The 10,742-nt window shown below is 32.9% G+C and overlaps 1 protein-coding gene across 5 annotated transcripts; it reads left to right on the top strand.

Annotated features, from left to right (window-relative positions):
- Positions 1-448: 448 nt before the first annotated feature.
- Positions 449-10,352, top strand: LOC116019071 (tRNA pseudouridine(38/39) synthase). Of its 5 annotated transcripts, none has more exons than XM_031259156.1 (15): positions 451-719; positions 849-908; positions 1,034-1,145; positions 1,348-1,420; positions 2,435-2,480; positions 3,359-3,469; positions 4,301-4,370; positions 4,742-4,835; positions 5,694-5,754; positions 5,833-5,963; positions 6,330-6,447; positions 7,300-7,423; positions 8,377-8,484; positions 8,580-8,654; positions 10,200-10,352. In XM_031259156.1, exons 1-15 carry the CDS (start codon positions 615-617, stop codon positions 10,253-10,255), a joined length of 1,344 nt encoding a protein of 447 aa, XP_031115016.1. In that variant the 5' UTR covers positions 451-614; the 3' UTR covers positions 10,256-10,352. The 5 variants fall into 5 exon arrangements, with proteins under 5 accessions (XP_031115017.1, XP_031115016.1, XP_031115015.1 ...); XM_031259155.1 differs by having other exon boundaries at positions 4,739-4,835; XM_031259154.1 differs by having other exon boundaries at positions 4,301-4,382.
- The last annotated feature ends 390 nt before the right edge of the window (positions 10,353-10,742 follow it).

Below are 10,742 nucleotides of genomic sequence, written 5' to 3'. Positions count from 1 at the left end.
TAAAGATCATTCGAGAAGTTATTGGGCAAATGATAAAGTCAATCTATCATTCATTATTGAGTATTAAGACACGAATCATTGTATGACTCGTAGGGACAAGCCAGAAACATTCTCTCTGCACTTTAGTCATCGACTATTAAGATTTTACCACTTTGGTCATCGACTTCCAAACTTGCTCAATTTATTCTCAACTATGCTATTGTTAACTAAAATGGTCCTAATTAGAACTATTTTGGTTTGATATAAAATTGAGCAAGTTTAGAAGTTGAGGATCAAAATAGTGAAATCCGAATAGTCGAGAGACTAAATCGGGTATTAAGTCTATTTTTTATTCATTAATATTTCTTTTTCCAATAGAATATGCAGTTATGCTGTTATGCACACAAGCCAGAGCGAGAGTAATACCACATTTAGGATTTTCATTAAAACAATCAATCCCTAGGCTGAATTTATTTTCCTTTGGAATCAAATTGTTCGGGTCAAAAAAAAAATCAAATTAATAACTTCCCCACTTTAAATCCTTCAGAAAGTTTTTGGGCTTCCTTTTGGTGGGAGAGAGAAGTAGAGAACCATCCAACCGTTAAACTGCAAGTGCTAGTTGCAACAGCCCTATAATGAATGGGACGGCGGTCTGCGACACCACTGCTACTTCAAGCTGTGAAATGGACCTCAGCGGAGCTCTTCAATCTGAGATTCAGTATCTCCGAAACAAAGTCAAGGTTACACATTTTCTTTCACATATACAAAAAAAATTGTAATTCACAAGTATCCTTACTTTTTTCTATTAATAATTGATTTTTCGCCGAATTCATTGTTTGGTGCTACGGTCATGCTTAATCGAGTCTCAGGAGCTGGAGTCTCAGAATGCCAAATTATCTGCCCTGCTTTCAAATTGCCACTGCCAACAGGTTATTGCTTTATTTTATAGTTGTTTGCATACACAGTTTTATATGCAGCTATGTATTTTTGTGTTCTTGTGGAGTTTGATGTGAAATTGAATATCTTGCTAACTGCTTAAGCTACGTGTACAAAGGGAAATGGTGCTTCTAGCACTTTGGAGAGCAGAGGCTTGGCTGAAGAAGTGGGGCGTTTAAATTTAGGCTGCAAGGAGGTCAACATGAGGAAAACCAGGGAGATCAATTCAGGTTTGTGTATTTAGTCTCCCAATGATGGATGGAGTATGCTCCTAATCTTGGGAGTTGGTAATTCAGTAGTATGTTGAATTGGGAGTTCTCATGAATAGTTTACATATTAACAAAATATTAGATGAAAATGCTTTGTAGTTTGGTACTACAAGTCTTCAAGGGTCGATGGTAATGCACTAAAATGTTTGTTTTCTGTTTGCAGGTCATTGCACAACTGCCATGTTGGACCTCCCCAAGAGATATGTTGCTTTAAAAATAATGTATTTTGGTCAAAGGTACTTGTGGCACTAAACTCTGTAGCCTAGCATATTCACCTTGCATCATAATTTACTCATTATTCCTTGTTATGCAAACAAAATAAATAAATAAAAAAAATTCATGTATTACTTAATTGCCCAGAATTTTTGAAATGAGATGTTCTTCAGGAGCGGTTAAGTCTAGAGTGGGTAAGTAGTGAAGAACTGAATTGATTTGGAAAAAGCTAAATAATAAAGAGAAAAAATGTAAAATATGGTTAATTTTATTGTGGCTTCATGGATTAGTTCCTTTGGAGTTGAGATAGTAGGAGACTTAAATCAAGGCAAAAGGTATCAGCGTCTCATGAACTTAAAATGGGTTTTGATCTCTGTAGTTGGAATGAGCGTTTCACCATGAGCTTACATGTGGAATTTTTGGACTATTTTCTGTATTATTGTGATTACTTTCACAGATTTATTTGATTACCGTATACCTATTAAAGTTACATAGAAGTTTATAAAGATTCAATAATTCAACGAAAATATCAGAGTGTTTGCTAAATAGAAGGATATGTACATAAAGTATATCTCAATGAGAATATTAATATTTTGTTTATTCATATATGGTTTACAATGTACCAAAGGATTGGAATTTGTCTAATAATGGAAAAAATAAAAACTTGAACATCTTCAGTGTAGCTAATCTTCAATATTTAGGATTGCATTTCATGAATTAAGCAAGGGCATTAGAACATAATTCTGAGATAAATGGGTGACGTATGCAGGGTGGTTGCTGTTGTGTGCGTGTGTGTTTTTTTTTTTTTTTTTTGGTTAGAGAAGGAAAAAGTATCTGGATCACTGGATGTAGTTCAACAGTGTATTGATTTAACTACTGTGTCTGTTCTTCCCCTTATGAACTTCATATGAAAACATTGTTCATATAATATTGTACTTCTTGGTGAAAATTGAAAAAGGCATAGCCCTTACCAACCGTTTCTTATTTTTCAATACATTTCATATCATTTGATTGGTGCCTTTCTTGTGTCAATGAAGGTTTTACGGTTTTGCTTCGGAGGCACAAATGGATCCAACTGTTGAGGTCTGCTTTCCTTTCTCTTCTATGAATGTCTATGCTCACAGACTCACAGTTACACTATTATGTTACCAAAGATAAAAGACTATTTGATTTTCCACAATGATGTCTGAAATTCCAAAAATAGTCCTAGTAATGGCTTCTCATTGCAACTGCACTTTGTGAATTGCATAAATTTATAATTCTGGTGTTCTTGTAAATGTAATTTGCTCATTTGAAAATCAACCAGCCTTTTCTCTAATTTCCTCCAATCTTAAATGATTATATCTGTGATGATGTTCTAGATTGAAACTTTTGGAAATTTAAGTGCTATTTATATTTTCTTATTTTACTCATGCTAGATGTTCAAGAATCAAGTCCAATAAATAACTTATGTTGTAAAGTGATGACAATATCATTGCCTATAAATTCTAGGCTTGTATCTCATTCTTTTTAGTTATATAAATCCATCTCATCAGTCATCTCTTTCTACGAATCTTAGCTTGTATAGCTTCCACCTTAGGTCATTTGTAATGGGTGGCGGCTCTTTGCCACCCACAGGACCATCCAGCTTTTATTTTTCTTAATAGATTGTTAAGTGTAAAACTATTCCTATTAATTGGCGAGGGCAGGCCTCAGGTCTGCTTAGGTCAAGACTTTTTTGATCTAGGATAAAACTTTCACTTTCAAATGTGGAAAATGATGCTGGATTTTAGGACTCTTGGCTGTGGATTCGTAAGCAAACTATAGCATTAAATATTAGCATCAAATTACGTTATATTTGTCTCTTGTTTGGCTCTTTGTATCAGGTGGCTAATCACCTATGCACAATTTTAGGTTCTCTTGTGTAAAATGTTCAAATAGCAGGTATAACTATCTCTGCATGGTTTTTGGCTATTCTGCAGTCTGAAGTATTTAAGGCCCTTGACAAGACAAGGCTTATATTTGGAAACAAAAAGGAATTGCAGTACTCAAGATGTGGTAGGACAGACAAGGGAGTTTCTTCTGTTGGTCAAGTATGTTGATCACATCAGTTAGTTTATTGCATGTTTGAATGTTGTGCATTTGCTAATAGGTAGTTCATGTGTTCTAGTGGATCTTATAGTTTCTATTTTGGTGTAACTTGAGTATTTAATTAATTTTAGAGTAGTACTATTCTTACAATTTGAGTTCAAAAGCACAATATCTAATGAAGTGATTACTTTTCATTTATTCATTGTTATTCAAATTGATTTATTGAAAGGCCAAGCTGGTGGCAAGTAGCCCACCGCCAGTTAGGTAGAAGCAAAATATGTGAGAAACCAAAGAAAGAGAGAATATATAATTGCATTAATCGTAATAGATTGCAATAGATTGTCTGTTTGTGTTTTTGTATATTGGATTGCATAGAGATCCTAATTTATAGGAACATTGGGTTAATACCACTCCTACTAGGAATAGGAAACCAAGCCCACTCCTATTAAGAATAGGATTAGGGTTTCCTATTATTCAACAAATGCAGAGTGATATGATGATGTTCCACCGAATTAACTGGGGAATGCTTCTTTTGTTATTTGTTGATGGCATTGGTATAATGATGCTATATACAAAAGAGTGAGTTCTAAAATGCAATCTGTTCTTGTCTAAATACAAATAGAGAAATTTATATCATTTAGGTCACTTCATAATATATACAAATGCATTAAGCAACCAGTGGCTGCATTTCTATCTCTTTGTTTTGATGTTGAAATCCTGTGAAGTATAAGCCTATGTTCATTTCTTATCGTTCCATTACTGTTTGAAAATAAAGCCTTTTTTGCAGTATGTCCTTCGTTTTGAGTTACTGAAACCATGATAAATTCTTGCAGGTGATTGCTCTATATTTACGTTCAAATCTTAAGCAATTTAAAGGGAATAATGGATGTTGTGGAGAAAATGGTGAATCATGTGGTCTGTTAATATCTTCTTATCATACAATTTCTGTTTAAAAACTGGCTTCACCATCTGAGGCTATCTGAAATAACAATATTAGGTGGATATCATTTCCACTTACTGAAAAGAGATAAAAGGCCAACTCTGAGTGGCTTCATATAATTATCCTTGCATCCAAGTATTGAATGCATGGATGACTTTGATCAATGTACTTGTATGTGTACACCAGAAGTGTGATTGAGATGTACAGTGTTAACTAGGGTGAGAATATCAAATGAATAGCTAAAGTCAAATATCACTGTGTAACTTCCTATACTGCATATATAAAATCTTCCAGACTTCCAGTCTTTTAATACACTACTTTTTCCTCACAGTAGGAGAAATTGACTATGTGAGAGTACTGAATAAAGTGCTTCCCGTGGACATTCGAGTTTTGGGTTGGTCTCCTGTTCCAATTGATTTCAGTGCAAGGTTTGTATTTGTTATTCAGTTTTCTTTCATAAAATTTCACAAGATAACAATACTTGCAAAATAACAAATAAATAAAGAAAATCGATTTCTTGAGTTTTGGTTTGGTCTCCATTTCAAATTGATTTCAATGCTAGGTTTGTATTTGTTATTCAATTTTCTGTCATAAAATTTTGTTGAGTTAACAATACTTGCAAAATAAATAAAGAAAGAAAATGGAATACCTGGGTTTTGGGTTGGTCTCTTGTTCCAATTGATTTCAGTGTAAGGTTTGTAATTGTTATTTGATCTTCTTTCATAAAATGTTCTTGAGATGACAATACTTGCAAAATAAATAAATAAAATGAAAAAGAAAAATCATATGTAATGATACATTATCAGCTTGCATATTTGTAGTGGTGTGTGAAGTTGATATTCCTGCCTTGTTATGTATTCAATAGTTGACCATAAAAAAGTTTTGTTAAACATCCTTCTACAAAAAAGCTTGACATCTCAACAGAGTTGAATGTTGTTTAAACAATACAAATGAAGAAGTGGTCTGTCTATGTAGTTGGAATGGATAAAGCCTCAAGCAACATAAACTCATAAAGCTTGGTTTGCTTCCCTGATAAATGAAATTCCTTATGAAGAATATGAGTTCCTATTTGATTAAGAACACAATCAACCTCTAAATCTCTAATCAGTGTGGAAAATACATGTCTTGTTCAGTTATAGATGTCAGAAGACCCATGAATTTGATATCAGTTTATTCATGATTGCCATTTGATTTTAGGCGGTAGGGATAAGGATCTATAGTACACAATTTATTGTTACTGATTTTCTTTTTAAAAGAGTATGGTTCACAGCTTCAAGAATTTTCAGGTTCTCTTGTTTGAGTAGAGTGTACAAGTATTTCTTTTGGAGGGGAAATCTGGATGTAATGGTCAGTACATGTGACTTGGCTACTGCTGATTCCTGTCCATGAGCTTAGAATATTTATTTCTTGAATATGGTTTACCAGGCCATGGAGACTGCTTCTCAGAAATTTGTTGGGGAACATGATTTTAGAAACTTTTGTAAAATGGATGCAGCTAATGTGCACAATTATAGGCGGCATATAATATCATTCGAAATGTTTCCTTGCAATGAAAGGTTGAAATTTGATTCCTTTTATGCTTCTGAATTTTTTTTTTCCTGCTTTTCATGACATCAAATAGTACAAATTGAAATGCTTACTTATAGTGAAACAAGATTGTTTACCAGTATTTATGAGCATCTGGATCTCTTTCTTTTCAACATATTCCTTTGCTTTTCTAATTTTTTGTAAATAAATAATGACGAGTAATATTAATTATGTAATTATTGCCTTCTTGGCTTTTCTAGTGACTGATTAAATATTTTCACATATTATATTGCCCAACTTATAAATTATATAAATCTATTTATTTATTTTTTTTTTCAATTTCAATCTATATGCACAAAATTGTTGTGCTCTAATTTTCCCATATCTCTTTGCAGTTTTGAAAGTGATCAATTGTGGGTGATGAAAATCAGAGGTAGTGCTTTCCTCTGGCACCAGATCAGGTGCATGGTTGCTGTACTGTTTTTGATTGGCCAGGGTTTTGAGTCCCCTAATGTATGCAATCTATATTCCAAATCCAATCTGTTTACAGCTTGGTGATTCATTGTTTGCAATATACAGAGGGCCCTGTTTTTCATTTGGTCTGTAATTATATGAACAACCATAATAAGGTTGCTATATGATTTCTAGAGCCATTCTGTTAGGAATTTATAAGTTAATTCGTTTCTAATTCTCATAAAGGATGACATACTGCATGCAAGAACTTCTCCTTCCTTTTTCTATTGAGTGATGCATTATACTTTCGTTTTAAAATGAACAATTGTGCATGTGTATTTTAGAGTGTAACTGAGTTTCCGCATTTGGTTCACTTGTAAAGTTTTCAGGTCTTCCTAAATGGCCTTTGGTGCAAATTGAGTTTAGTTTTTTTGACTCATTTTCCATGAGCCACTCTTTGTGAATTGTGCTATTGAAGGTTGTCTAGGCAAGAGTGCAGTAGTGTTGAGTCCATTCCTTTTCCCCTCTGGGCACGAAGCTCTGCTGTTTCCTTTCTTGGGTGGTTTATATTTATGAATTGCTAGTATTTGATCGTCATGATGCCTTTGTTTTGTGACTTCCATACCCTTCATGACTTATAACCATGGAACCTTCATAAGTTTCTTCATTCTCATGTGAATTATTTGTGGTTTCTGGTGGCCAAAGTGCTTTCAGTGGCCTGATTTGCCTGCAATGTTGCAAAACATTTGTTGGAGGAAAAACCTTTCACCTTGCCTCTATGGCTTTAAGTATGAGAATATTTGGAGGTTTCTTTCTGTGACTTGGTGTGAATTCAGGTCACCTGTGTATATGAATCTGCTAAGTTCTAATTTTCACAAGACAAGGCTTTGAAATTACATGTTCATTTGGCAGGTAATAGATTTATTATTGGATATTGAAAGGATGCCAAGGAAACCTCAATATATAATGGCCCCAGAGATTCCATTGGTTCTTCAGTGCTGTGAATTTGAAGGTGTCAGATTTTTTTGTTCATCAGGTACTCAAGATCTGATCAACATTCATAAATTTTCATTTGTTTTTTAAACATCTTTATTTCTCCTAGACTAGATATTACCTAGTGTTTCCTTCCCTTAATTTCCACCATATTCTCATTACACTAACTCAGGAAGGTGGTAACAACTGTATTTACGTGTTTTCTGTTAGTGTCTCTTTTCTTTTTCTTGAGTTAATGGTCTTTCCTTCTTATACTGAATTTTATTTTAGGCATGGAACCTATGTCTCCAAAAGCAGTCTAGTAGAATGGCATATTATGTCATTGTTTTCTTGTCATTGGCCTTTAATGGCATGATGTGACCAATTTTCTACATAAACATCAACAATCTCATAACTTGTATTATCCCCAACTAGCATATCAGATTTGCATGTTATACTCTTGTTGAATTTGTAGAAAATTCCTCCCCGAGTGATCTTCAGCATGCTTGGTGGCGTTAAACCATGAACCAAGTTTGTGAAATGAAGAACCCATAGTCTTGGTTCCCCTAGGAAAAACTTTAGCTATTACGGCTCTGTTTGGCACGCCTAGTTGAAAAGCTAGTAGCTAATAAGCTAACTAATTGAAATTGAAGTGTTTGGTAAAATTAATTATTGAATTAGCTGATAAGCGTAAAAAGACAAAAGGATAAACTAATGTATTAGGATTTTGATTAATGGAGGGTAGATGGTGCCATTTTTGTAAATTAATAAAGATAAAAAAGAAAAAAAGGTTAAAAATCCAAAAGCGTTTCAAAAGAAGTTACTCCGTATTATTTTAAGCTCCCCATGTTTTACCATACAGAGCTTATCTTGTTTGTAAGAAGCTATTGAGAGCATCAGAAGCAGCAGTTGTTATCAACTATGACAGTTTTTTAAAGAGTTTTATTACTAGTTGAAGTCTTTAATTCCATATCTCCACTGATTTAACAATATCTTTGTTTATGGACCTGGACATAGATGCCAAACAGGCTTTGCATGAACACTTGGTGAGGGAATGCCTAAGTTACAAAGTACAAGCCACAATTTTTCATGAGGCGTTGCTAAGCTTTTCATCTACTGAATATGGTAAACTAATAAACTATGAAGAGCTTTCCAAATAATGAACCTTCTTTTTCAAACTCAGTCCCATTAATACTAGCAATGGAAATTTCACATTTCAGATAACAATGCGATGAAAACAAGAACGAGAAGGAAAGAAGCTTCCTATGTTCCTCTTATATCACGGCCAACTGAACGTGAGTTCTGTTAACACTCAAACTTTTCCTTTTCTGAAACTCTTAAATGGCTTATTCATCTGTGTCTTATTTACCTCTTCTTTTTATATTTCATTACTTGTGTGAACTATTAAGTATTAAGAGATCAGAATTGCAGTCTACTTTGTCAATCAAATATTACTGTATGTGTTGTAAGTGGTTTCTTAAGGTACAATAACTATCTTCAGGTATCAATCTTGTTGCAAAATTACTTTAAAAAAAAAAAGAAGAAAATTTTGTGAAATTTATTCATGAAAATGCCATTTCATCTAAGGGTGTGTTTGGAAACCAGGAAAATGATATCTGGAAAATGTTTTTTGGAAAATGAGTTATTTTCCAGAAAAGATTTTCATTTCTAGTGTTTGGTTACATTCTAGAAAACTGTCTTGGTGTGTTTGGTTCATTTTCCGGCTTTTGCACAGATAAAAAAGAATTCGTATCACATCAAAGAACAACCAAATTCTACTTGTCTATGATGGGAGAATGTCTTATGTTGTCAATATGCTTTTTTTTTTTTTATTATTATTATTATTATTATTATTATTATTATTATTATTATTATTATTTTTATCTGTCAATATGCTTTAAAACCCTCAATTCCAACATTTTTCTCATGTCTGTTTGGCTTTGCCATTTCTGTATACTCTGATTTTGCAACCATACAGAGTGGGCTCTATGTTCTTTGGTTATTAGCTGCTTATATTACAAGATTACCACTTGTGTATGCCTAGAATTAATATAGGCTTCCTTTAAAAAAAAAAGAATTAATATAGGCTTGTTGGCAGACAAAACTCAAACCTTTGTCTTGTGGCAATTATATTCAAACCTATAATGTATAATCCTAAAAGTAATTCAATTATCTTGATTTATGTATCATTGATGACTATAATATTTGAACATGCATTTATATATGCAAAATGTTTTTATGCAGAGTTTAATTATGAAATTTTAGTTGTATAAATATAAAGTATATTTTTTGATACATTATATTGTTTAAAAAAGATGTTATGTTGTAATTTTTAAATAATTATTGGGAGAACTCAATACAATCTGGTTAGATTAGATTTTTTTATTGGATTGAAATTTATAATTGTTTTTAGACCAGTGCCGTTCATTACTTTACTCTTTTCATGAGTGTTTATGTCGCTTTATCCTACATTCCCACGTTTAGCAAACTAGTTGGCCCACACCTTAGCTAGAGACTCTAGCTCTCAGTCTATACATGTTACTTGGGAGATTTCTCTCCCAGATTGTCTTCACTCGTTTTTGTTTTAATGCAATTAGCTCTCCTTTTTTTTTTTTTTTTTTTTTCAAAAAAGATTCATAATTGTTAGAAAATACAAATATTTGATATTAATTTGTCCATTTTAAAAAGTTTTTAATATAATTTTTATACATAATTGGGTATAATTATCACATCAAAAATAGGTTTGGAAATTGTTACAAAGTATAAAGGTTTGTATTTTTATTTATTTGGTCCAATAAGCCTTTCATATATGATTTGTTCTAAATTCGCCAACTTTGCAGCGTCCTATGAAGAGCGCCGCACAAAATTGGATGCAAGGATTCAAACACGAGAGTAGACTTTTTTTTTTTTTTTTTTTGAATACTACTGACTCTATTACAATGTAGTATCTGTTCATAACTACTTTCTCAACCTATTAAAGCACAAGGATCAGCATTGCCTCCACTGAGGTTCAAACCCACCACCTCCCGTATACAGGGAAGGGTTTGATGCCAGTAGACTTCTTTTAGTCCCTTTGTTTTGTTTTGTTTTGTTTTGTTTTTTTAATCAACGGAAGCTCGTGAAATCGTAGCAATTCAATGCTGCTTTCATCTGCAGCAGCGGGGTTGGGACATGTATTATATTTACTGATGTTGTTTCTTTGTTTGATTAACAGAATAATATATTGTTATGAAGAATTAGGCTCTCAAATGGCAGTGTAACTATAGTTTAAGGAATTTTATTTGGTTGTGATTAATTATTATTATTATTATTAAGGATTTTTTTTTCTCGCTTCATTTCCACTTTGTTTAATGGGGAAAAGCAAAAAATGTGCTTTTTAGAAA

This window comes from Ipomoea triloba, chromosome 5 (genome assembly GCF_003576645.1).
Source record: "Ipomoea triloba cultivar NCNSP0323 chromosome 5, ASM357664v1".
Classification (NCBI taxonomy): Eukaryota; Viridiplantae; Streptophyta; class Magnoliopsida; order Solanales; family Convolvulaceae; genus Ipomoea; species Ipomoea triloba.
Note: the sequence above shows the minus strand (reverse complement) of the source record. Positions and strands in the feature narration are given on the sequence as shown.